General features: G+C 28.1%; 6 protein-coding genes across 6 annotated transcripts; 3 read left to right on the forward strand and 3 right to left on the reverse strand.

Moving 5' to 3' along the window:
• The first annotated feature begins 25 nt into the window (after positions 1-25).
• Positions 26-2,518, forward strand: Tsp_08969 (putative kringle domain protein). Its single transcript, XM_003382067.1, has 10 exons — positions 26-178; positions 220-226; positions 332-466; positions 522-665; positions 716-821; positions 1,050-1,210; positions 1,595-1,889; positions 2,012-2,102; positions 2,227-2,272; positions 2,448-2,518. The coding sequence occupies exons 1-10, from the start codon at positions 26-28 to the stop codon at positions 2,516-2,518; spliced, it is 1,209 nt and encodes a 402-aa protein (XP_003382115.1).
• Positions 2,519-2,840: 322 nt separating this feature from the next.
• On the forward strand, positions 2,841-4,162 carry Tsp_08970 (conserved hypothetical protein). Its single transcript, XM_003382068.1, has 6 exons — positions 2,841-2,850; positions 3,002-3,100; positions 3,155-3,259; positions 3,319-3,410; positions 3,469-3,643; positions 4,041-4,162. The coding sequence occupies exons 1-6, from the start codon at positions 2,841-2,843 to the stop codon at positions 4,160-4,162; spliced, it is 603 nt and encodes a 200-aa protein (XP_003382116.1).
• Positions 4,163-4,580: 418 nt separating this feature from the next.
• Tsp_08971 (PDF receptor) lies at positions 4,581-8,451 on the reverse strand. The gene is made up of 11 exons (XM_003382069.1): positions 8,436-8,451; positions 7,415-7,477; positions 6,352-6,467; positions 6,081-6,184; positions 5,826-5,982; positions 5,523-5,679; positions 5,386-5,458; positions 5,261-5,330; positions 5,115-5,203; positions 4,868-5,054; positions 4,581-4,727 (listed from the first exon to the last, which is right to left on the reverse strand). Exons 1-11 carry the CDS (start codon positions 8,449-8,451, stop codon positions 4,581-4,583), a joined length of 1,179 nt encoding a protein of 392 aa, XP_003382117.1.
• Positions 8,452-10,768: 2,317 nt separating this feature from the next.
• Tsp_08972 (conserved hypothetical protein) lies at positions 10,769-13,307 on the reverse strand. Its single transcript, XM_003382070.1, is given in 9 exon segments — positions 10,769-10,783; positions 11,356-11,376; positions 11,402-11,468; positions 11,680-11,713; positions 12,264-12,405; positions 12,425-12,558; positions 12,579-12,740; positions 13,008-13,101; positions 13,206-13,307. The coding sequence occupies 9 exon segments, from the start codon at positions 13,305-13,307 to the stop codon at positions 10,769-10,771; spliced, it is 771 nt and encodes a 256-aa protein (XP_003382118.1).
• Positions 13,308-16,136: 2,829 nt separating this feature from the next.
• Positions 16,137-21,469, reverse strand: Tsp_08973 (hypothetical protein). The gene is made up of 6 exons (XM_003382071.1): positions 21,440-21,469; positions 21,170-21,255; positions 20,585-20,660; positions 20,002-20,015; positions 16,366-16,440; positions 16,137-16,215 (listed from the first exon to the last, which is right to left on the reverse strand). Exons 1-6 carry the CDS (start codon positions 21,467-21,469, stop codon positions 16,137-16,139), a joined length of 360 nt encoding a protein of 119 aa, XP_003382119.1.
• Positions 21,470-23,740: 2,271 nt separating this feature from the next.
• On the forward strand, positions 23,741-26,474 carry Tsp_08974 (conserved hypothetical protein). Its single transcript, XM_003382072.1, has 3 exons — positions 23,741-24,092; positions 24,532-24,632; positions 26,160-26,474. Exons 1-3 carry the CDS (start codon positions 23,741-23,743, stop codon positions 26,472-26,474), a joined length of 768 nt encoding a protein of 255 aa, XP_003382120.1.
• The last annotated feature ends 5 nt before the right edge of the window (positions 26,475-26,479 follow it).

Genomic DNA, 26,479 nt, shown 5'->3' on the forward strand with positions numbered 1-26,479 from the left:
TTTGCTCTTTGTAGACTTCCCTCTAATGGCAGACACTAATTTTTGTGCGTGTCCAAGAGAAAATGCAAAATTTTGCAACAAAGCAGGCTTATTCTGTTTCGTTGATCATCCATTTTATAAGTGGCAGCCATGCTACTCTACATGTGAATCAGAATGTAATTACTTCTTTTCTTTAAAAGTATTTTATATGCTAGAAATATTTATGATATATTTATTTAGCCACGCAGTATTTGATTTCAGTTTGAAATCAGTTCATTTTTATTTATTGCAAAATAATGTAGTGCATTAAAATGTTGAAATAATTTTTAACAATAAAATCTTCAAACTGTAGTCTCAGACCAGCTTGGATGTTTGTACCAGTATGAACTTCTGGGCATGCGTTATCTTGGAATGAGAAATTATACATATGACGGTTACCTCTGCATGGAATGGAATTTAAAAATGGATGAAAAGATAACCAATCTTGGTATGTTTAATTTGTTTTACTTTAATTTATATCAATAAACTATTAACGTTTTTAGCTGCTGAATATGGGGTGCTAGGTTTGAATTTATGCCGCAATTTGGGAAATTTAAAGATAGGCCCGTGGTGTTTTGTGCAACTTGAAGATGGCTCTACAGAAAGACGTGCTTGCTTTCAAACTTGTGAAAATCAGCAGTTGCAGAGTAACTATTAAAACTTAGTTGTTCAGAAATTTTAAAGTTCATTGTTTTAGGTGATCGAGATATTCCTTGCTATAAAAGTGATGATAAGCAACAGCAGAGACCATCAGTGAAGAAATATTTGAAAACATATACAGTTAATCACATACCCTGCATGCGGTAATTGAATACATTTGCTTACGTATTTTTTATATATTATTTATACACGTTTACTGTATATACATTTTAAAACAATCTTTATATATGGTGAAGATATACACTATTTGATGAGTATGATGTAAATTTTATATTTATCTGTGAGGATACATGTACATTAAGTTCACATAAATTTAACTTTTATTCTAGAAAAAGTTAAAATATGAGCAATTTGACACTGTTTGCTTTTAGATGGTCGCTGATAAATCCCAATAATTCCAAAGATAACTATTGTAAAGAAGTTGAAGAAAGCAATTTTATTCCATCATGCTATGAAACTGCAACACAGCGCTTGACACCATGTTATATAAATTGCATTGGAGAAGAAGATACGGTTTCCATGTTTGCATCCGGTCAGTATTAAAATTAAAAAATATTTTCTTCTGTTTTAAAAATTTTAAAAGAGGGAAATTCAGAACATTTTCTGGGTGCAAGCATTTTAACTAATTTATGATTTAATGCATAATATATATATATATTTTTTTTTTATTTATTTAATATTTTCTTGTAAATTTTAAAATGTTTTTAAGCATAAGTGCAATTTTGGAGTATAATAAAATTAAAAGGTTGAAAATTAATGAAAAATAAATATTGAAAGTAATAAAATTATAGTTTACAGAATATTTATTCTAAATTATTTTTTCTTTGTTGTATAATTAGATGAATATAACAAACTGTTATGTTGTTATATAAATTGGAATGCAGTTAAAAATTGGCAATGCATTTTTTAACTTTAGAAGAGATAACATGCATCAGTAGTGATTCACTGGCTAGATATTCTGGAACACGAGCGACAACAGTTTCAGGGCATGCATGCTTAACATGGGAGGGCGCAAAAGAAGTGTCTAAGGAAATCAGTGTGTATAAAATGGCAACACCCCACAGACTTGGTTTTCCATCATTGAAAGAAGCGAATAATTACTGTAGAAACCCAGATAATGATCCAAGTGGGCCATGGTGTGTGGATTGGAGTTTAAAAAAAAGATATTGCTTTTTCCGGTGTGATGATACAGGTAATGCAAATTTCCATTTGTAATTAATTGTCGATTAAGTAACGTTACGTTTTATAAAAGTAAGGCTGTTTTTGCATCATAAGCGGATATTTTTCAATTTGACATTTAACAATCAATTCAAAAGTTTATATATAAATGCAGTCGAATTTGGTTAAGTGCACATGGAATTTGGCAAGAATTTCCATGCACTTATTCAAGTTGTGCACTTATCGAAAGTTGGGAATTATGCAGAGTAATTAAAAGGAGCAATAACTTCACATTTACGAATAGGTTTAATGCGAAAAAATGTCCATTTATTTCATGCAAAATAGTCGGGAATGTAGATTTGAATTATGGTTACAAGCGATTATTAGCAGTTTTTGTGGCACCAGCGTTGGCTAGCTGCTCTTCAATTTAGTCCAGGTTTGTCAGATTTATGCTGTTTTTGTGAAAATATGACTGAACTGTCATCAGATCTGCGACTGCTTCCTTGTGAGTAACTTCCTGGGAAAGCAGTAGTTGTTTTGATTTGGACTAGTTGATGTTGTCTGTGAGATGCTTGCTTATTCTAATATAATAAATAATAAACTTTGCTGAGCATCAGATGAACGTAAAGCAACCAGGAACGCACCTATTGTGCAGCTAAGGACTATGTATTGCAAACAGTAAATCCCGTGGACCACAGTAATTAGCACTTAACCAAGTTGTGCACTTTTCCACTATTTTACTGTATAATTAACTACAGGGAATTTTGTTAGGCCAAAATATTGTGCACTTAACCAAGTTCGACTATAATATGCAATAATTGCAATGCATTTTAACCTCCTCAAATTATGGTAGGGCAGTGGAAATTTATGGTTAAAACTGTGGTCACATAGAGCAGCTAAAATGTAAACATAAAGGATTGAATAAGGAATGAAAAAGCATAATAAAATTTTCTTTCCTATATCATCTAATAATAATAAAAGCAATATGCTGTTTGAATGTTCATATGATAAGCAGTATTTGCAAGCGAAAAAAGAATTTGCAGTTTATTTGACAAACTGAACAAAGAAATTGAAAATTTTTTATCATAGACAGTTCTATTTATTAATTTTATTTCTGAGCCTTTAATTTTCATAAAATTTATTTTACATGGGAAATAATTTTAAGAATTACGTTGCTTGGATACTGACGTCAGACAAATGGTCCAATACCAAGGTCCAAAGGCAACAACCGTTACTGGAAAGCGTTGCAAAAAGAGATTGGGATGTATGTGTTCATTTGAAGTTTGTACAATTTAAGTTTTAAAAGTTCCATTTTAAGATACTGTTTTCTGTCGCAATGATGACTTTCATCCTCATGGACCGTTCTGCGTTACAGAAGAAGGAACAGAAGAACCTTGTTTTCCTTTATGCACAGAATTTTACCGTAAATTAATGCATTTTATTAATTTTTTAATCTAATTGTTGATTTTATTAATTGTTTAGAAATGTCTACAAAGTACAAGGCGGTGGAAGATGTTTTTAAATTAGCTGACAAAATTTTATCCAAAAGAGGAGATGTTTTCGTTTACAAAACAGTATAATAAGAAATGACTAATTTCTTGTAGAAATATTACATTACATTGTTTAATTTAGAGCGGAAAATACAGACATTCACAAGCTGACAGCCAATTGAAATTCGCCTTTTGGACATTTATTGGAGCGTTGTTAATTCTTACTTTGTCGTGCGTTTGTTTTCCACTTCTTCGATTTATGCCGGTGTTGCGTGGATATATTGCTGCCCATTCTCTTCTTACACCCGAAGATCAAGGTAAGAGAAATTTAACTTTATTTCGTACATTATTATTTTATTTATGATAAAAATTATTATTAATACATTATGCACATATGCATATACATACAATGTACTTGTGCTGTAAATGAAAGTTTTAATTACTTGAAACATTCCTTGTGTAAAACATTTATAACGATAATGTATATAACTTTTGGAAATAGATAAATAATTTGTATTATTTTAATTACTGTTCTGTCCAAACAAAGTTGTCATGTATTAATATGACTATAATTTTTACTATTTTGTTTAAATATTTTAATTAATAAATAAATGATTGCATGCATTGTTGCTGCAAATTTTACCTTAAAACAGCTAAATTCCCAGAATATACTTTCTTTCAAACGCTGTATATAAAAGTATTGTATCATTTCAGGATATCGTAAATTAGTTCAAGTTTTTCATGAAAACGGACGACTGCCACCATCATTTGAAGATTTTAAGAAGAAGAAAGCCAAACTTCCTCCTAATGCTGATCCGGTGTTGCTTTTGAAATAATCGAATTATCATTATTTCGAGTTATCTCAAAAATTAAAAATGTTAAGAAATGAAATTGATGATTTGATGAACAGTGAAATTTGTTAATCAAATCGTTAAATTATTCATACGAAATGAATTTAATTTCCAATAACAAAGCATATCCTCAATACAATGCAACATACTGTTGAAAAATCAAATTGCAATGATTGCTAGAACATGCTAGAACTGCGTCATGACTTTCGTTTGGTACATATTAGCTGGTTCTGCTGTTGTTATTCTTCTTGTTCTTGAAAAATAATCTACTTACAAGTGAAAATAAATGAGCTTTTTGAGTTCATATTGAAACGGAGCTTCATTCAAAAAATCTAAGGCACATCAAGCCTTTTCTGTTTGCCATTTTCGTGCAAAGATCACATTTGCTATAATTATATGGAGCTCATAAATTGGGGGTCGATTGCGTACGTCTGTTTGGCAGTTCTGATGTTCCCGTTTGCTGAGATTTTGGTAAAAGTGGTAAATGACGGTGATCAAAGCCGTGCTTTAAGCAATACCTTTCCCAAGAACATTTGATTACATTCACTACCTAAATATGACTGACGTTAAAATGAAATTATATTCATGTACAATTTCAAAAAAAAGTTCTTTTAAAGAAAATTGCAAATAAATAGCACAAAAAGCTTGAATTAAATTTAAATTTATGAATTTTAAAATAAAACATTTTACCTCACGGTTTGTAAAGCAATACAATACAGCAACCATAAAGCCTTGAAACATGTAGAAAAAAGATGCGACATAAGTAAAAATAGCAAATCCCACGATATTATTTGTTGTAGGATTGAATGGAATTGTCTGCAAAATATTTGGTGTGCCTAACAGCGGTATGAGCATGAGAGCTGCTTTGACACTTTTTCTAAAGTGAATTGCATCAGAGAGAGCAACAAAACTAATGTTCCAGTGAAAAATGGCTTACTTCATTTGTTGACGCTCCCTTACTGAATGAGTTTCTTTCACCTTTGACCAAAGAACTCGAATAATATTTAAAAGGAATATAAAATTTATCTATAACTCAAAATAAAATTTAAAATATTGTAAAATAAATATCTTTTTTGGTAATACTAAAAGTTCTGACAGTCGCACTCCGTCCATTATCCAGAATTCTGGCTCAAGGTAATAATTGCCAAGACATCTAAAAATTGCTAATTAATAATTTTACAATGAAATTAAATTAAAAATTAATTAACCTATTCGTCTTTCGATATGCATTCTTCACAATTACTACAATCAACCATACTGACACATGAATCAGGGGTATACCTGAATTATTATTATAATTGAACGTTTTGCAGTTTTATTCAATTTTGCGCGAAATATTCATTACCCCATCCAGCAATGATGTATTTCAGCATTTTTGGTTCACCTTCAAATACTGTCACAACGACAATATTGTGCAAGTAAAATCCTTCAATAAACATCCATGCAAATGCTACTGTTTTGCCATATTCCAATGCCACATAAAATGCTTCACATAGATAATTCTAAATTAAAAATTTTTTTAAAAGCATTCAATTATGAATCGAATTAAAAGTTATCAATAGATTTAATATATGTAATTTATTTGATAAATAAATCCATTTAATATGTAAATTGTGAATTAGAAATGAATTACAAACTTGCTACTCACCATTGAATTGATTGTTGTGCCCACCTGGCCTGGCTTGATTGTGTCAATACGTTGTGTGAATATTTGATCAACATATAACACCAAGCGAATAACAACAGTGAGCAAAATGGCTAACATCAATTGAAGGTGAACTTGATTTCGAAAAACTCGTAACCGTCTGTATAAAGATAACAAAATTTCAATTAAAAATTATTGAAATAAATAAGTAAACTAAATAATAAGCAAATAAATCGATACACATAATTATACAATTACCTGAAAACGGAAAAGATAATAATCGCAGTTATTAAGCCGACGAAGGATAAGGCTAAGCCGACAAATTCTAAATTGCGGGCCCCGCGAGCAATACTTTGAGCCTTCTAAAATAATGAACAATCAACAAACAATGAAAAATATTTTGATTACTATATAATACAGCGTGCTTTATTCAATTTACAACTTTTCCTCGCAAAAATCACATTGAATTAAAAATAAAGCGGACATTTTTGATAATAAATAAAAAAAAAATTCACGTTACTTCTATAACTTCCCAGTCGATCAGCATGCAAGTGTAATAATTGGTCCATCCTGATGGATTTGAAAAATCGTCTTCAGTTTGGCCAACCCAATGGCCAGAATTATGGCAGTACTTAGTGACCGTTTCTGAAATACATGCGCATAATTTTACCCTTGTTATTATACAAGATAGGATCGTTTAAAAAAATTACCGCAATGATGAATATTTAAATCAGTGTAAAAATATTACGTCAAACGGTTGAAAAAATTTTAAAATATAAATTGTGCATTTCTGACATTTGTTTTTGCAATGGAAAAAAACTACGAATCTGACCAACTGTTGTGATGATTGATTATCATAGTAAATTGCTTATTTACTAAAAATAAATAACTTTGCTAACTGATAAGAAATGAAAATTATAATTTCATTCAGAAGAGACCAACCGAAACCAATTATTTTGGCAAATGTAAAATATTTTATTTTCTGAAATAAAATCCACTTTTCAACATATATCCTAATTAATATATTGAACTGCTATCAAATGAAAATGAATTCAATCAAAAATGGCATCTCATCTTGTCGTATAAGCTAGTTCACTACGGCATATTACGTAAGAGTCGACGTTGTAAAATTTAATTGCCATTCTATTTGCCATTCAGCCCCAAAAATTACAATGCAGATTGATTTGATTATTCATAGCATCTTTATTAAAAAAATAATGCCAACTTTATTGGCAAGCATTATTTTTTCTGCGGTTGAATACAAAAAGTAATAAAAATTTAAAGTTTTATTTTAAAAATATGAAAATGTTCTCAATTTTTGTAAAATTGATTTGGAAAAATTGATTGTACTTTTTATTATATTACAAGTGGATTGCAACGTAATTCAAAAAATATTTTTTGCAATATTCGCAGTAAAAATAATGAACTTTTAATGATGAACTAATTTTTATAATTGTCCGCCAATTAATTATATTTTAATTTCACTTAATTTACAGTTAATTTCTTTAATATAAGAATGCTTTCTAAATTTAAAACAAATGCTCAGAAACGTTAATTAATGCCAACTTGACATGACTTAATTGGAAACTAACTACTCGATAAAATAAGATTGCTTAATGCTAAAATGGGACATTTTGTTGAAAAGCATGCAATTTCTGAAAAGAAATAATAAATTATAATATTTCAACAGCAATAAATTTAATAATAATAATAATAATATTTCATTGAATTAAAATGAAAAAAAATTAAATTGAAGATTATGTATTGTAGTTGTATCTTTAATCCTGTTACAACAGTATAATATTTTGCACAGAACAGCATTAATTTATGTTAAATTTATTCACAAGCTTCAAAGTAAACAAAATTATAATAAACAGCATGCGTATATTGCACTTTTAATCATTCTTTTGTAAACACAAAATAAAAAATATTATTATAATTTTATGTGAAATATTACATGATAACATTTGAATGCAATTTCACAGAATGAGAATAATATTTTAGAATTAAAAAATTCTACACTAATATAAAGCGTAATTTTATAAAAATATCAAAAATAAAGTTAGCTTTAAATATTTTTTGTTTACTTTCTCACGTAAAAATATTAAAAAGTGCTCGAAATATATAATAAAATTTCCTGAAAGAATATTAAGAGAAAAAAATTGTTTTTTTTGAAAAAATAAAATATTATAAAGGTAGATTAAGTGTGTTTGCTATAGGAAATTTATTTATTATGAATTTTTAGTTGAAAACAAATCGAACGAAGAATGAATATGAAAGTTTAGTGATTTCGTGTTGTCGGCAAAATTTGCTTTCCCCATTTTCAAAGAGAGCACTTTTAGCACTTTTATAACGAATTCAAAAGCAACAACTGGCGTTGTTTAGTAGCTTTTCAGCAAAAATAAACGAGAAATTGAACACTGCCATTTGTCAAGTAAGTTTCATAAAATCTTTCAAATGTATTCACTAAACGATGACATATTGATACAAAGATAGTAAACTTTTAAATAAATAGTATATTTATTTTTATGTTGGAAAACTTGACTAAAATTTAATAGAAAACTTATGTTTCTCAATAAAAAATTTCTATATTATTTATTTATAAAAAAATACTTTCACTTTTTAACATTTCATTTTATTATTATTACATTGATAAGTTGTAATATTGAAATAAATATTGCTTGTTTAGTGTATATTCAGTCGATAAAGTGTAATTTGCGGAAAGTACAAAGACTATATTTTTAAAAAAAAATTTGCTATAAAATTCAATGCAAATAATATAAAGTATGACATTTTTAAATTTAAAATATCAATCAAAGTGATAAGAAAATTTGCAAATAAAAATCATAAAGTTGTCGATTTGATTATACGCAGTGTGTTATTAACCATTGAAGCTTAGAGATGGCTTCCAGCTTGTGTGAATCGTCAAATTAATATAAATCTAAATTCTGATTGATTGGTTATTTGAATTTTCATCCATATCAGTGCAATAATGATGCAAAAGAGCAAAAAGTATCCCATACTGAAATTAGCCAAGTGTTTTCCCATTGTCGATAAGATTATATTTACATGGAATACAAAATTCCAAATTGCAAACTGATAAATGAAAAGTGTAAATTGAATTTTCAAGTGCACCAAAAACAAACATCATATAGTTGATCAATCACGAAGCAAGAAAGCAAGCTCAATAAAGAGAGAGAGAGAGAGTAAGCTAAGTTTACGCTTTATGGACTTGAAAAACTTTTTCGTCCATGCGGAGCAAATAATTTTCCCCATTACCAAAGCTAATAGTGATGATGATGTGTGCTGAGCGAATTATTTAAAATTTGGCAATTTTACATTTTCGGCATCCTGCTACCAAATCAATTGATCAGACGTTGTTGAATTCCCATTATTGAAATAATACATTTCTAATTAATTATTTTAAATTCTAACCCACTCATCTACGTGCTAGAGATAGATGGCTGAATTTTTCAAATTTCACATGCGACGCAAATGAAAATTTGCAATATTAACTAGCAGAATAAAATTATTTATACATCATCTGCTCGTTTATTTATTATTTTTCAATTTATTACTATTAGTATTATGAACGAAATTCAGAGGGCAGTAGTAGAAAATAAATGGGAGAGGAAATTTATTGTTCTCTTGTTTATCTATCCCTTTATCTATATACATATATATATATTGAAAAGCATAACTTATGAGCGAATGAAAGCGCAGTGCGTTTTTCAGCATGCTACTGACTGTGTGCTGCTTCCGTTCCGTTCACATACTGCGAGCTGATCTTATCTGCATTGATTTGTTGGCAACTTTTGACATTGTTTCCCCGTCAAAATTACTCTGCCCATGCCAAATAAAGTGAACTTAAAAGATAATTCCGAAATGAAAATTGCATCTATCTGATTGACAAAAGCAGAGGCAACATTTTGTCCACAGCCGTTGTTTGATCAATAAATTTTATACCTCCCACCGAACGGATAAATGGATTAATGTATCGTATACAACAGCAGCAACATCAACCAACGGCTGAAACATAATCAAAGTCGTGTACAGACAAATGGAGACGTACTTTTTACAACAGTTTAAAAAAAATTAGCGCATTTCCCCTCCTCTGGTGTTTTAAAACAACACTAGAAGAAAAAAGCGTCTCTGTGATGATGAGAAAGAAAGCCGTTTAGCTTTTGAGCAACAGCAGCAATAATAATCAATCAAAGAAATGAAGTCATTCCCAATACTTCATGTCACCTTTACAGATATAAATTGTTAATGGTGTTATTCAACATTTAAAATTTCAAATATCTAAAACTATAAATTAGTCTATTCAAAAAATAATAAACAAAATGCGGAAGTACAATCTTCTCTTTCATATTTTTGTCATATTTATTAACATAAAATTGATTGTTCATCAAATTCATCACAATATGGATTAATCTTCAAATTTATACGCCTTCCATTATATTTGTTATTATTTGGCGCATTTATTTCTAAGATATACAACTATAATCCAATTGTCTTTCAGTTCTTAGGGTTCTATTTAAGGTTAAACTATGAAAAATGAGAACATTATCAAATTAGAATGCACTTTTTGAAATTTATGAAAAACAAACGCATCAAAATTTTTTACAACTATATGACATCTTCTCAAGTCATGCGTATAAATTAAATTTCAATAGATTTTTTAAATGTCATAATTTTCAAATAAAATACAAAATATATTTATTGCCTTCTAAGAATGATTATATAGTACTAAGAGAATGTAAAATTTAAATAAAGTGCTATTTTGAAATTTGCTTATATACATTTGTTTCAAGACAAGTAATGACTGAATCACCATGTTTTCTTTCCTTGGAAAGAAACAGCCGTTCTGCTTTGAAATTAAGCACGGCAATGTATTATTTATTTAAAGCATGTAATATGACACTTGAACAGAAAAGCTATTTTATTTATAGTATGGCATGCTGCAAAATTCACGCAACTAATAAAAAGAAGAAGATTACTTTGCTAAGCACGGTAAGAAATTAATCAGTGTATTACAATTTTGAATACTGTCAAATAAGATATTTGGAATAGAAATTCAGGAATCAAAAGATTAAAACTGTTTAAATTTAAATAGTAAAATTTCATCTGCCATAAAACTCAGGTTCCCATGTATATTTGATGCAAAAACATGATCGTTAGTCACTTCGCAACAATTAGCTATTGCCTATTGCAAATCTATCAACAAAACAATTGAATTCAAATAAATCTGTCATCATTCCAGTGCGTTGAATAAAAAACTGACCAAAATTGAGGATAAAAGGTCAATTACAGCGTTGTTTTTAGTTTCAAAGAGCAATTTGAAAAAATTGTTTGCATTCAGCATAATTTGACTGAACTTAGCGATGCGAATAATTTAGTAAATTGAATTTTAAAGTGAATTAAGATAAATTAAAAGTATAAAGTGAAGTTCAAACATTTTACTCGACTGATAACAGTAAACTGATTAATCTAATGCAATCCACATGAATCAATGAACAAATTTAACAGAAACTTTCGTGAAAATGCCGATAGGCTAAAATTAAACAACATCAACAAACATTTCCAAATTCAGCGTCATCAATTGACCAAAAATATAAAGAAATTATCATACGATTAAACGATGAACTTCAATAAATAACACATCATTATATATTGTAAATTCTTTCAGTCGCACTGCTGTGAAAAGAAATAATTCTATTTTCGATTTACTATAATTAGTTTGACATGTTTCTAAAATGATCCATTTTTAGGAAAAACACTATAATTATCTTTGCGCAGCGAAGATTTTCTGCTTGTTGCAAAGCAACTACCATTATGCAATCAATTTTCAATTTACTTCTCCTCATACATTTTGTGAAAAATAAGATTTCCTAAAATTACTATACAAAATATTTGCACTAAATTCTTCTTCTCTTTTCTTAAATAAATGTACCACAAAATTTTAAAATTGTAAAGATCTTTACAAACAAATTGTTAAAAGTAAACAATATTAAAATTAGACTTTAACATTTTAAAATTAAAATTTAACTTTGAAAAATACAAAAATCCGATGAACATTTTAAATTGATCATCTAAACAAAATTGGAAACTTTTTAATGACATTTGTGACAAATTTGAAATTTGTTTGGGCACAATTAATCCTAGCAGAAGAAGCGTTCGAATGTTAGAAAATTTGTTCAGTCCCAAGATAATTGAAACAATTTCAGCTGAATGTCGGTCCAAAATCACAATCAAATGTTGTTGCTAGTGCAGAAATTTTCATCCCAATCAACTAACTCAAAAAACAAATGAAAAAGCATTTTCAAACTTTTCTCATTTACTATTTGAAATTATGAATATCAAAAAATTTGAATTTTTTGTATTACTTAATAATAAAATTAGTAGTTTTCTATATTTTTGTATAATGTCATAAATGCTTACTAGTAGTATCCAATCCTTTCAACGGTGGGCATGGCAATGTAAAGCTTGTATTCGCCGGAATGGCTGGCCAGCATAGTACGGAATCCCATGTGGCATTGCACCATGGAATAACAGCTGGAAAATGCAATAATCCAGATAGCTTCTTAAATGGTAAATTTTACATGATTGAAATACTTGCCTTCTAAAGGAGCTACAACTGGTTGGCCTGTAGCTTGTAGCGCTGTGATGCATTCATTGAAATTGGTAGCCATCAGACGATCAACTTTCGGCATCGCTGGGATATTTGAATTGTTGACTAAATGAAAACAAATAAACTGTAAAATGATTGCAATTTTAAGCAGCAAGTGAGAAATGAGTTGAAAACAATCGTTTCCAAGCCTACCATTTGCCTGCTTTTATTTTTTCCCTCTGCACTAACGCCCCACTGCCTCCTGTTTAAGCTTGTCAACGAATCAGCAAAACCCGCTCTAGTTAGTTCTTTAAATCTATTTAAAGCGATCCAAATGGTGAAGCATTTCACAACATAAACAGCTGACGGAAGCAGTTGAACAATGATGGCCGTTTCGTAGATTTGTTCAAGATGAACTCAAAAAGCAGCGTCTAGCAAAGTCGCCGGAATAAATTTATGCTGATTACATAATTATTTGTTCGCGTTGTTGTTTTTGATTTAAAATCAACAAAACTTGTCGGTTTGATTTGCTTTTTATTCAGAAGAAACAATTTAACTATAATTCCTTGAACTACTTTGCATAGGGACACCAGCACGGCATGGCGAAACCCAATGCTGGTGAAATGACAAGCGGCGCAAAGTTGCTTGCTTCTCCCGCTGCTCAGCTCTCTGTCAATCAGTCATTTCCCAGATGCTCTATTCAATATCTCAGCTTTGCACCTACATAAAGCTTACAGTAGTTGTCATATTAAAGCAATTGATTCAAGTTTGACTGCTGTCGGTGGATTCTTAAGAACTGCGGATTCGGTAACAGGTAAATCAAGAAGCATGTCTTGGAAACAATGCAGACTCCATTGTTTTCCGTAGTATGACATTGCCACGGGCAACCCGTATGTTGTTTATTTCATTCCAAGATGCCGTCAGCAGTGCAAAGCTGAAATCAATTAATGAAAACCTGCCCTATGGTCTCTTTTGCACAGTCCCGCAAATCACAGGAGAAATCAAGTGATCATCAGAAATCAAGCAGAAAGCGAAAAGCAAATTTCAAGGCTGTATATTCCCATGACGCACAGTCTTCTGTTAATAAAATGAGGCAAAATTAGTATATCCATACCTAATATCCCATTTTCACCTTTGATTTATAAAAAAAATTAAAATATATGATCCAAAGCATTGAATGCTATTTTCTGCCAAATTAAAATGAAGACATTACATTGAACAGCAAACTTTGATAATGTCGTAAAACGTGATTTCAAGAGCCCAATGAAGCATTGCTGAACGTTGAATAGTTTTGTTTATATTTGCAGAATAACTTGGTCTAAATGCATTTCTTGTCTTCTGTTAAACGAAGGAACTTGCTGAATATTATTTTAAAAGTGTCCAGTCAACATCAACAAGTCGCTGTGCTTTAGTGCAGTTATTATATTGTTAGTGAAAGCTCAGAATTATACATATTATTCAATTCAAATACTTTCATTTACGAGGTTTGATTGATAATAAACTAGAAGAATTTGCCTAATTTTGCTTAATATTGGACACAGAAAAGAAAATTTGCTTGCAAGATATGAAAATTACATAACAATACATAATCTGATGTTTTTAACATTTTATGCTCAATAATTAAGCACCAATAAAAGATGATCAAAAGTACAAAGTGACAATGAAAAGTTAATTATTTCGAAATTTTTTCTTCAAAATAATCGTTAGATAATCCTGCTAGCAGGATAAACGTTCTGATCTAGTTCAATTGAAGATGCAAATAAATCACCTTTTTGTAAAGAGTGTTGCTTGAACAAACATGAAGAGGTGCTGTTTTAACTGACCATTAAATTTGTTCTAGCACTTGTAAATTGGCTTGTATTCATTGACAATCGATAGCAAGAAAATCGATATACTGAACAAGACCACTGTGAATAATTTCAAGATTTCTTCAGCTTAAACAACTTCTTTGTATCTATATATGCATGTAGGTATGGCAATAAAATTTTTTGATTCCACACATAACAGAACATCCGACGTATTGTTAATGTTCTTCATTAGCATTGAAATAAAAACAAATTATTCTCATTTCAAAATTGTACTTTGTAAAAAGTAAGTATGTTTTGAATGCAAAGCAGTGAACAAAAAAAACATGCTTCTTATGATGCATGCGTTTAGTGATATAGCAAAAGACGACTTTTACGACGAAACAAAGTACCAACCAGCAAATAGATGGCAGATAGTTGAAATCGATCAATGTCGATTCTTTATGGAATTTTGCTGAAATATTTTTTGCAAAATAGTTTGCTTATCCCTGAGGAAAGCATCTTTCTGTTTGAATTATCAAGATGTCGATTATAGCATGTCAGTGCAACTTACGAAAGCGACATGTTTCTCAATAGCTGATGAGCGTTATCACTCATGCAATGATGACACCAAAAGCTGATTTAAATTAAATCATATAAAGTAATGGAAGCTCGTTAGTATTCAGCTCATCAAGAATTTCATTATGAACAATTAGAAATTTTATTAAACACTTCACTAACGCAGCCAAACTTTCAACGTACTTTATATAATAAATCCTAAATAATATTGTTATCAGTGATTTACATTCGTTGATATTCTGAAGCATTACTTAATGTTTATTTGAAAATAATTTTCATTTTATTACTATTTCAAATTCTACTAGTTGTACAAAAACAGTGTATCTGCTTTTTATTTACTTGGAATAAGAAGACTTTTTACACAGTTTTTCATCTTATCATGTAAACATTAAAATTAAATACAAAAATGTTTAGTTTTCTTGCAAGCAATTGTAAAAAGCAAATCACTAAACAATCAGCCCATGTTAACCACATTGTTAATCTGCTTAATGCCAACATTAAAGAAAACACTATTATCTGTTCAACATTATGCAGTTTATAAATTTACGTAAGGCACTGTGTAATTTAAAATAACAAAAATTATAGAAATGTATGGATAATTGACAATTTGTGATTTATATTGAATTTCACATTCATAGCTTATTGCTTTCAATAACAATATTGTATTCAAATAATCTGAATTTCTAAATGACTATTATTTGCTTATTTCTGAAAGATTTTATTCTTATCAATAAATATTCTGATATGTGTCATAAGCTCGAATGAATATGCTTCAAGCTTCAATAATATGCAAATACAATAAAGCATGCTTGAGGTGCTCTACTCAAGGTTGATAATAATCTGTTTAGTCGAATGACAGAGAGAGAATTTCAGAAGCAAACAATTTTAAAAACAAATTTATTTTACATAAAAATAACAAAATTGGTAATAATTCAATTTTATAAGAATTTTTAATTATTGATAACAAGAATTTCATTTGTTGTAATTTCTTTTTAATGGTCCTTTTTTATAGGTCAAAATTGCTCTTTGTACCTATTAAAATACTCTTTGCAGTTACGTGATTTCTGGAAAAAATTACTGAAAAACCAAAAAAAGTAATAACTAAAATTACTTTTCTAGGTCTTGTTGAACAATATACTATCCATCTATGCTAACATTCAGCATGGTTGAAACAACTGTTCAAATTCTCAATAAACAGAAAAATATTTTCTTACTTTTTTAAGCGCATATTTCTGAAAAATAGCATGCTTGCAAACAGTGAATTTAAAAGTTTTCCTTAAAATATTTTTTCTGCTTGTGGCAAGGACTTTAAACAACGAGCCAAGAAAGAAAAAACCAATGTTACAGTGTTTCCAAATCAATAAAATCAGTCATTTGCCTGCCTCGAAATATATCTAATTTGTTCTTGATTGAGACTTTTCTAAATAAATATGAATTAAAAAAATGATCTACTTTAAGCATTTTATATTTCAAAAGAAAATTGACCAATCAATAAGCATTTCAGAGGATAATTTTTTATGTAAGATCCACAAATTGCGAAAAGATCCAAATGAACTAGAATTGTTCTCACCTTCCTGTATCCTGTGCAAGAATGTTTTTCTCACTGATTTGAACATCTCCTGACAAAAGTTTGTTCACAAAGCAGCTAAATTTTTATTATGAATAATAAATTGAAATAATTTATTCAATTTAATAAAAAATAAGCAAAAACTTCTGTACAACAGCAGCATCAACACGAATGGATAAATATAATTTTCATCCAAAAATAACCGATTTCTATTGATCATAAAGTAAAATATTCAGTTACTGATTACGCTAAAAATGCAAACTTATTATATTCATATTACGATTTCTTTAATTTATATTATATATGAACTTTTACTTTTTTACAGATCAAACTTTCAAAAGTACAATATTTGAAAAGTGAACAACTTGAAAGCATTGCTAATTTAATTTATAAGCTAAAATTAAAATTTTTGCACAATTAATTTTTCATTGGTATTATTTGAAAAATATTCCAGTAAGATAAATAAGAACGGCACAGAATAAAAATACACTAACACGGAAATTATTAAATATTTCAGATTTTTGCATAAATAGCCTTAAGTTTGAAAACTGATTACTGGATACTTTTCAAAGTGTAGAACAAAAATTCAACAAGTAGTTGTATGGAAAACAGTTTTTATAAATTAAAAAAGATTAGCATATTTCGATTGAAAATTATATTTTTTTTAAAATGTTGACGTACCTGCATATTGAATCCTGACTATATTTTTGCCTTTTTTCCAATGAAAGAAGCTTTTTCAAAATAAAATATTTATTTTTAAGAATGGCTTTCTTGATCATGTTTTAGAAGAAAAAAAAGAATAAAAATTTCAACAATTAATTTTTCTTAATAATTGCCTTCTTTTTCCGTGAAATAATCTTCTTCATTTTGTGTCTTACATTATACGTCATGGTTAAATATTGCTTTCAAGAATAATAATAATAATAATGAAAGATTTTCATGCATTTCTTTCAGTAAAATCTATTTTTAAAATGACAATTTTTTTCCTATATCATAACCAATGAATAGAATTGATGAACAACTGTTTTATTCTAAAGTAAAATAAAATTAAAATACTGTTTTATAGCGCAACAATAATTCTTTTAATATCATTTAGTTTTCAATACTGTTGCAAGATACAATATGTGCTGATAAGAAATATTAAATTAAAAAATGAAATTTTTGTAAAAATAATTGAAAAAAATAATAAAATTAAATTTTTTGAAGTAAATTTATCACTCTTAAATAATTATAATAATGACTGCATTAATTTTTTAATTTTCACCATTAATAGAATTGGATATGGCATTAGTATGATTTAGATTTCATAAATTTATAACAAGCTAATTATTAAAATTTCAGTTATATTATACGCAGAATTAGTTGAAAATTGTTGTATTAAGTTTTGTCGATGTGCATTTGCTTCATATATTCTATTTTGCATTTTGTTTCGTGCTTTGTTTTTTTAAGTTGTTCAGTCAAAAAATTTATATGCAACATAGATATTTTTTTTAATTTAAAGTCTAAAATTATATGATAAGAATATTTTTGCTTAATTAATCAAATACTATTATCATCTGAATTCCAGCTAATTTCATTCAATTAAATTCAAATTCTTTTGACAGCTCAATATAATGTAACAATTTGTTCATCTTTAGAAGTTTATACAAATTAAATATTTCATGTTTTATCATTTGTAGTTAAAAATTTATAATAAATAAAACCTAAAGCAATGCACTTGCTCAAATGATACGAATTATTACAAATTTAGTTGTAAATGATTTCACTAGAATTAATTAAAAGAACTGGTAAATTTTCATAAATTATCAATAAACTAAGATTATAATTATTACAACTAAGTTATTATTAAAAGAATTTCTTATTATTTAGATGTAAAATTAACAATTTTAATTATAACATATATGAAATTGATAAATTTATATATAAAATACAAAATCATGGTAGTTATTATTTCTGGAATTGTTAACTAAACAATACATTAAAGCAGAATTTAAAATAAATTTCTCATTTTTAAGCACGTTGAAAAGTTGAATGTGCTTTACTTTCTTAATGTGCTTATTTATTAGGAAAGTTTTTAAATTTCATGCAAATGCATCTTCAATATTATTTCAAGAGAAAATTTTAAACTGATTTAAAAAATGATTTTAAACTTAAAAATTTTCAATTTTAATCATTTTAAAATGATTTTAAGATCAATTTTAAAAAATAACCTAAAATCCTATTCAATTTTGCTCTAAATATACATTCTAAAAGCAATTTTAATTAAAGAAATAGTTAATTTTGTAAGTAAATTGAAGAAATTTATGTATTTGGAAAGTTAGGTCAAAAGTCTTGCCTTCTGTCACTTTTTCAGTCAGCAAAATAAATTATAAATTATTGCTAATTTTAAAACTGTTATAACAAGCATATTTCTAAACCTAATACGACAGCTTAATTTTTTTTCTAATACTAAAATGCTTAACATAACAAAAAATACAAAAAACTAGATATAAAATGTATTTTGAATATATAAAAAGAATGAGTAATTAATAGATCACTTGTGTAAAATTTCCCCTGTAAAATTCTTGCAAATTTATAGAACTGAACAACATAACTCGTGAATAGCAAGAAAAAAAATGAATTTTTGTAATTTATTTGAAAAATGGGGACTGTTAATTCAAATATTGGATATTTTATGAATATTTGGTAAATGAATATAAGTCTACTAAAAATAAGCTTAAAAATCAATCATCGATTCCTCTGGGCTTCCTCAAAGTCTAACACGTGTATTCTTAAATCCAATTTCTGTTGCTGTCAGAAATAGAGCCTGTCCAAAATTTAAACTTGCAAGTACAAATTGAAAAAAAATACACTTCTCACTTACTTTTTATTTGCAGTATAAAAGCATTTGCTTTCAGAAAAACAACTTCTCACTTATTGTCATTTTACAATGGTGATCATTAGATATGATTCTCATTTGGATGTGTTAAATATGGAATATTTATTTAGTTGCCAAAAAAGTAAACATTTCAGATAATTAAATATCTACGCAAAGCATCAAGTGATAAGTAATATATTTCAGATATTATGAAAAAATTCTTTCTTAAACAGAATATATGTCAAATAAAAATACTATAAAAGTTCCATAAATAAAAATGATTCCAATAGAGTGTTATACACAGTTTTTTAAATTAATATTTCATATACTATATTTGGACAGCTTATTTAATACTATTACTGTTTAAGCTTGAAACTCAATCAATGCATACTAAATTTCATATCTTAAAGAACTGCTTAATCATCTATTTGATTAATAATGTTTGCTGTTTAAAGAAATGAATAATCCCGCTGATGTGATGATGTGAACTAAAGGTAGCTTCATTCAGTGTTTGCTTTTCACATCCAGACTATCTAATGTGTAATATTGTATTTTTTTTACCAACAAATAACCACAGGTTAATAATATAATGAAATCAGTATAAATTCTTTCTTACTATTTGTTAATATGATATGCGAAATGCTTTACAAAATATATTACTGCTGTGGATAGTGATGTTGCAAAATGCATTATATGTTGATAAAAAAATTAGTCTTATTTTTTAGTTTAGATCAGATAAATTTCATTTCAAAGATTTCAACTTGAAATAAAAATTAATAAACATTTCATTACACTGCTACAAAATGAAAAATTTTTATAAAAAAAGGTCCAAACGTCCCAATGTTTTATCATCAAGTTTGGAAAATTTTTGCTAACAAAATTAGTATAACAAGTGAAAAGTATACAAATAAGTGGATTAAATGTTTCACCAATGGATGTTTCTAATGAAAATGCAAGAACACGGAAGATGACTATAATTTTTTTTAATTTCTCAATAATTTTTGCATGCGATCAATTAAACTGCAACAATGGATAATGAAATATTTGGCTTTTTAATTAAAATTAAAAAGCAAGCTGTCTGATTGAATATGTCAAAAATATTGACACAAGAAAAAAGTGCATGGAAATGTTCATAATTTTATTATTTGTGCAGATATTTTATTCATTTACTGTTAATGGAAATAGTGATTAAATAGAATAGAAAAGATTTCAACTTTAATGCTTTAATATTTGATTATAAGAAGGCATTGAAAATGATGCGTTTTGAATTTACTTTCAAAACTGAATTTAAATGCAGAAAAAAATGGATATAGAGAGGAAGAGAAAATATTTTTGTTAAGAACAATCAATTTATATTATTTTTACCTTATTAATGGGAAATGATGTGACAAGATCGTCTTTGAAACGGCCGAGCAGAAATGGAATACAGTCGTGCCATCTTCTTTGAAATACTTTTACGCTATTTTTGATCGGAAATTTTCAGACAGAAATATTCATCCAGTTGATGATCATCAATTCGTTGCAACGTTCTGCTTTGAAAATTGATTAATGAATAGTTTTCCCAAATTGCGTTTCTACATAGAATTTACTAATAAATCTTACAACTGGAATGTCATCTGAACAAAAGAAATGCGCTTCTTTTTTCTTCTTTTTTTTTAATTCTATAGAGTTTTTGAAGTAATTTATTTTGAAAATAAAAAAGCAGCTTAAAAGCTTCAAACAATCTCATTACATGCGTAAATGAGATATTTAATTTTTCAAATGTGCATTGGAATTCATTTACAACATAAAACAGAATTTAATAATGTACTTTAAACTACAATCATTTATTTAATTCAGCTAACAATATTGAAGAGTATATTGGTGAAAATTTTAAATAAATTATACACTACAGAATAAAAAGAAAAATGAAAATGCAGTTGTTACTTATTGATAATTTTTCAAATGAACCGCTGATTGATAGCAATCAACAAATGATCCTTACTTAAAAGTTCAACAAGCTTGAAGTGTCGTGATTCGTACTGATGACTCTTTTGCTAAATAATAACGAAATTCAAGATTCCATAATGTCACAGAGTTGATAAAGTTTAATGGTTGGTTTAGTTGTATAAAATCACTGATATATTTCAATAAATGCGCGAATAAATTTGACCAATCAGAACGGGCCTTTCCAGTTGGAAGGTTAATGTCAACTTGGAATTAAGCTATTCAAATCAATACGTGACCATTAGGGAACCTTTTATGTATCATCCTCCCAAAATAGACAAATTTCATAAAGGGAAATGCATATTCCACTGTGTAGTAGTTTGCATTGGAATGGCGCCAAAGTTTACGCTACATCTAGCAGAAGTTTTCGCTTATTCAGACGAAAACACAGCAACAAATAAAATAATCTCCACCATTAAACGCATGGTCTTCTGTGTTTTGCACTGACCATTCCCAAATTGCAAATCAATTTTCTATCTCAAGGATAATGCTTTTACACTGAAAGCAGTCAATAAATCTGTCAAAACCATCATGATATTTTTTTCCATTTTGAATTTTAATCCACTTTTTTTTGAAATTTCTATAAAAATTTTATTTTTGCTTTTTATTTTAAGGATCGCTAGGAAAATACTTTTACATTTCTCAATTCAATTTTATCACCAGTTAATTTAAAAAATATTTCAAAAAACTTTCAACTTGATATGCAAAAATTCAACTTTTCAAATGACATCAAATATTGAAATATCGTTTATTTAACAGAAACATGTTACTTTACGATTTAAATTTCGCTGAAAATTTTTTTATCCAATCAATTGTTTATCCTCTAACAAAACTGATTAACATAAAATTTATTTTGCAATGAAAGCTAGTTAACATTGACATTTTATAATTTAAAAAACAGTTTGATTTGATTAAAAATATACAAAATTGCAACGAAACAGTCTTGCTTGGTCATTTCCTTAATTTACAGTTGCGAAGGTGATGATAATTATGGTTTTTTTACATGTCCATGTTATAAAATGGAAAAAAAGAAATACAACTTATCTTTTGATATTTTAATAGAATATTCAAGTGGTCTTTTATAATATAAACTTGAAAATCAATTTTTTAGTTTGCTTTAAAATTTTAAATTATTTTGATTTTATTACTTCATAATTGTTCAAATTTTATTTTCAAAAGCTACTTTATCTTTAATATCAATTTCAATTTTTTTAATAAATTTCAATGAAACATCCATAATATTTAAAAATCAACTTAAAACATTGAAATGCACAAAGTGTTTTGTATTACGTGAATGTAAATGCACTTACATCCCAATCTTGATATAATAGTTTGCAAAACAGTAAAAATGTTTTCAATATATGGAAATATTTTCAACGGATAAATTGTCGTCATTTGTCATTTAGAATATTTTAAATTTTAGCAAAAATCATATTCTATATAAACGATAGTATATTCACATAACTTTAAAGCAGTGAATGTGAAAAGAATGTGTCAATCTCAGTGTTGTGCAGATATTATTTTAAAATTGCAAAATTAAAATACTTATTATTTCTCGCTTGTGTTGTGCAACTGATTTTATGCATTTCAAAGCACAACAACAGATGCAGTGGGATAAAAATAAATTTTTCTGGTGGTTAGTGTTCAAGTTTGCTTTCGTTTTTATCAAAAGTGAAATTTGAAATGTACATTAGCAAAAGTAATCTGTAAGCATTGTATGTCACATTAATGATGTCAATCAGTTTTAATTAGCACAAGGTTGCCTTTGTCTGGTGTCTGAAAATTCCAGTGTCGCCTACGTTGAATATTTGTTGCGACGAAAATTTTCAAACAACCCACACATAATTTCCAACATATTATTCCTATTCGCTCCTCTACCATATATATAGCAAATAATATTTTTTTTAATCACTGCTTGCACCCACGCTTTGCATTTGCTTACTTTCGAATAAAAATTGATGATAATTTTTGTTTTGTTGTAAATAAAAATTGCTAGCCAAAATGAAGATTATATATTCAATAAGTGGGATATAACATGAAACTGTATCTGGTAATGAAATGACAGTTGCATCATTTCAACTGTTACTGTTTCAAATTGATCATTGCACATGCTGCTGTTGTAATAATTATACATGAAGCTGTCGATTTATGGAAATTTTCAAGATGAACAGCAGTTTGAAAAGTTACTAATATATATGTCTCAGTGGCTTATTTTTCTCTTCCAAGAAAAATGATACGTTTCAGTTATTAAAGCAATTCTACTAAAATTATATACTGGAAAAGATTATGAGAAAATTTTTTTAGACTGCATTGCAGGGAAGCAGTAATGATTCCCCCTGGGTTTAAATTTGATTGGTTGCAAACAGAAGGAAATTATTTATGGACCCCGTTTGCTAAATAAATATTCTACGTTTCTGTCATTTTTAAAGTAACTGTTATTTATGCTTATGAATTTTTTTTGCATTTTCAAAATTCAGTATCCCGTTTGACGTGAACTGTACAAGTCAAATCATATTTCATCCAAAGTGAATGAATATGTTGCTGCGGAATTGGATTTTCATTGCGCTTCACGTATGCGTGAAGTTTCAGATCGACGCTATAGGCTGCTGTGGATCTTTGACCAATGACAGCAGCATCAGTCAATCTGAAAAGCAAAAACCTTTCAAAGAAATTCTAGCAAGCATGGATCGCTTGCATCAGCTTTTAACTGTAAAGCGCATTGTTGAAGAATTAAATATTCCACTACCTCTTCCAAATCATACCTCTCCGAAATATACTTCCCTAGCTCAAATAGCATTCCATGAAACTGTAGAAATTGGTCAGTCTTCTTCAAATGGTCAGTCGTCAGTATCGGTCATAACGTTGGAAATAGCTGGAATTCCTACAGGTAAAATGATATTTTTCATTTATTATTATGAAACATCTTTCTCACTTCTTTTTTGACTTTTTGAAACAACCTTTTTGTGTTAAGTGTTTTTATTTGTCGATGAAATGCCGTTCTTTACTAAACATTTGGAAAATATTTTCTGAATTTTTAATATTACAAGCATAATTTTGAAAAACATTTCGGAAATGAAATAAGCATTTAAATATTGAAATGTAAAATTGAATTACATATCAATTGTGATATTAAAAGTAAAAGTTTAACAGTTGAATTAAAATAAAAGTGAACAGGTCAAAAATTATGAAAATAATAATTTTATTATAACAAATTAGAACAAGGCTTTTTTTATGCAAGATGAAAAATTTAACATATAACAAATTATTTAATATTGTTTTTAAATAAATGATATATCACATCATTTGAAAAAATTTGGTTATTTCAGTTAATTTTCCAATATTATTTCAAATTTTTTGGAAAAATTTCTTTTCAAAATTTTTGACAATGTATGAGGATAATAAACCTGTAATTTTTGATATTTGGTTGGTTCGTTTCGGGATGACATGTTGAAAATGGTGAATAAGAAGAGCAAACAAGGTGCTTCTCAAGGTCATAACTAGCCAGTTTCTTGGAAATTTTTATTTTAATGTTGTTTTCTGATATCGCTGTTTCAAAGAATAACTTTCTATTCATAAAATGTCTCTCTTACATAATGATAAACCATCAAAACAGTGTGAAATCCTTTTCATGTCTAGTTTCAATGAATCACAATTCTCGGGGCAAAAAATTTTTGACATTACTTTCTAGGTCAATTAGTACGTTACGCCGAAATTTGAACATTAAGCTCAACAATTCACAGATCAATTGTTTCATTCAGATGCGTTCACAAATGTCTTCTTCTTATTCATAATTTGTTTGCAACTTTTGCCAACGGACAGGACAATTTGTTCTTCAATTTATAACATCAACCAATTAAACTGAGGATACAAAAAAGATTTAATTTTGAATAATAATAAAATTTAAATATTTACTTTGACTACAAATAACACAGATATGCTTTACTTCCTTTTTGAAAAAAAAGAGGTTATTTATTTTTGTCCAATAATTTAATAGTTGTTTGTATTGTTTCAAAATTTAAAAATTTTGATAAAATAAAAAAATCTGTTAATATGAATTTTAAAATTTGAAGAAATAGAAAAAAAAAGAAAGAAAAACACACTTGAACATCATCGAATATGTGAGTTTGGAATTTTGATTTGCAAGTTCAATTTAGCAACGTTTGAATGGATAGGTGTGAAATTGAAATTGATTTAATCTAAAAATCATGTTGATCATATTGAAAAATGAGCTTTTCTATTTTCAAATGAACTACTAATCAAAGATGGACAATTGAAAGGAATACTGTAATGAAAATTTGTTTTTAAACTTGTGGACAGTTAGTTGTTGTAGAAAATGATTCTGTTGAAGACCTGTAATTTTTGTAATTTTTTTAAACCAGAATAAATAAAAAGATGGAAATTTATTTTCCAAATTATTACAACTTTTTCCATTTCTGTGTTGTTGTTGTTGTTGTCAAATTTCCAACATCTGCTAGCAGAAGTTTGACAACACACACAGTCATTGTGACCTTTTTAATTTTGTTCAATCATCATTACAATATCAAAAATATGCTACCTACTTATTGAAATTATTAATTAATTCAAATATCAGTAAGTTTGTTTGTTTGTGCAAAAGAGAGAAAGAATTATTTAAGTTTTCATTTTGCAAAACAAAAAAAATGTTTCGATAATAATTTACTGATAATGATGATGAATTAATTTTGTGTCAAATTGGAATGGACAACGATTTTTTTTTATAAAAATAAATATTTGTTTATTTTCATAATCTTAAATATTAAAATTGTTAAATACATAGATCCGTTGACAATGACTTTTCTTTTATTCAATGATGTAAAAATTAAAACCAAAAAAAAAAAATAAAAGATCGATCAAATTTTCAATTCAAACAACAATTGTTGGAATATAAATTTGCATAAAAGTTTTCATTTCCAATACGCATCAATTGATTGTTCAGATGGGAATGACAAGTGGGTCGGATCGAACGACGATCACCACAATCATCACCATCACGACGAACTGCTCCATCACAAAATTACGTTCAACATGTCCAGCTCGTATACGTCGAACAGCAGATTGGTCGCTGCGGAATTGGTCGTACCGCTGTTGCAGGGCCAGCAGCCTTGTCGAGCGCTTTTCGAACGGATCTCCTGGTCGGGATCGAACGGGACCGACCGAACGCGGACCAATCGAATCGACCGGTCCGCCTGCGAACCATTCACGTCACTTTACCGTTGGTGGAATTGTGACCAACTGGACCGGTGGGAAATGACGACC

Source organism: Trichinella spiralis (assembly GCF_000181795.1).
Source record: "Trichinella spiralis strain ISS 195 chromosome Unknown Scfld1, whole genome shotgun sequence".
In the NCBI taxonomy this organism is placed as follows: domain Eukaryota; kingdom Metazoa; phylum Nematoda; class Enoplea; order Trichinellida; family Trichinellidae; genus Trichinella; species Trichinella spiralis.

What these genes read in the sequence shown, in the direction of transcription:
- Tsp_08969 (XM_003382067.1), top strand. Translation starts at nt 26, where the DNA reads ATGGCAGACACTAATTTTTGTGCGTGTCCAAGAGAAAATGCAAAATTT. An exon ending in AATCACATACCCTGCATGCG is followed by an intron (nt 822 to 1,049) that starts GTAATTGAATAC and finishes GTTTGCTTTTAG; the next exon opens with ATGGTCGCTGATAAATCCCA. An exon ending in TGCTCTTCAATTTAGTCCAG is followed by an intron (nt 2,273 to 2,447) that starts GTTTGTCAGATT and finishes AACTTTGCTGAG; the next exon opens with CATCAGATGAACGTAAAGCA.
- Tsp_08970 (XM_003382068.1), top strand. An exon ending in ATGTTTTCGTTTACAAAACA is followed by an intron (nt 3,411 to 3,468) that starts GTATAATAAGAA and finishes TGTTTAATTTAG; the next exon opens with AGCGGAAAATACAGACATTC. An exon ending in TCTTACACCCGAAGATCAAG is followed by an intron (nt 3,644 to 4,040) that starts GTAAGAGAAATT and finishes GTATCATTTCAG; the next exon opens with GATATCGTAAATTAGTTCAA.
- Tsp_08971 (XM_003382069.1), bottom strand. An exon ending in GCATGCTGATCGACTGGGAA is followed by an intron (nt 6,185 to 6,351) that starts GTTATAGAAGTA and finishes TCATTATTTTAG; the next exon opens with AAGGCTCAAAGTATTGCTCG. An exon ending in ATTGCTTTACAAACCGTGAG is followed by an intron (nt 4,728 to 4,867) that starts GTAAAATGTTTT and finishes AGTCATATTTAG; the next exon opens with GTAGTGAATGTAATCAAATG.
- Tsp_08972 (XM_003382070.1), bottom strand. Translation starts at nt 13,307, where the DNA reads ATGTCATACTACGGAAAACAATGGAGTCTGCATTGTTTCCAAGACATG. An exon ending in TTAAGAATCCACCGACAGCA is followed by an intron (nt 13,102 to 13,205) that starts GTCAAACTTGAA and finishes ACTGATTGACAG; the next exon opens with AGAGCTGAGCAGCGGGAGAA. An exon ending in GAAAGGATTGGATACTACTA is followed by an intron (nt 11,714 to 12,263) that starts GTAAGCATTTAT and finishes TAGTAATTTTAG; the next exon opens with GAAATCTTATTTTTCACAAA.
- Tsp_08973 (XM_003382071.1), bottom strand. Translation starts at nt 21,469, where the DNA reads ATGATACATAAAAGGTTCCCTAATGGTCAC. An exon ending in AAAGGTTCCCTAATGGTCAC is followed by an intron (nt 21,256 to 21,439) that starts GTATTGATTTGA and finishes GTTATTATTTAG; the next exon opens with CAAAAGAGTCATCAGTACGA. An exon ending in CTTGCACAGGATACAGGAAG is followed by an intron (nt 16,216 to 16,365) that starts GTGAGAACAATT and finishes ATATTTATTTAG; the next exon opens with AAAAGTCTCAATCAAGAACA.
- Tsp_08974 (XM_003382072.1), top strand. Translation starts at nt 23,741, where the DNA reads ATGTTGCTGCGGAATTGGATTTTCATTGCGCTTCACGTATGCGTGAAG. An exon ending in AATAGCTGGAATTCCTACAG is followed by an intron (nt 24,093 to 24,531) that starts GTAAAATGATAT and finishes TGGTTATTTCAG; the next exon opens with TTAATTTTCCAATATTATTT. An exon ending in TAATTTTTGATATTTGGTTG is followed by an intron (nt 24,633 to 26,159) that starts GTTCGTTTCGGG and finishes TTGATTGTTCAG; the next exon opens with ATGGGAATGACAAGTGGGTC.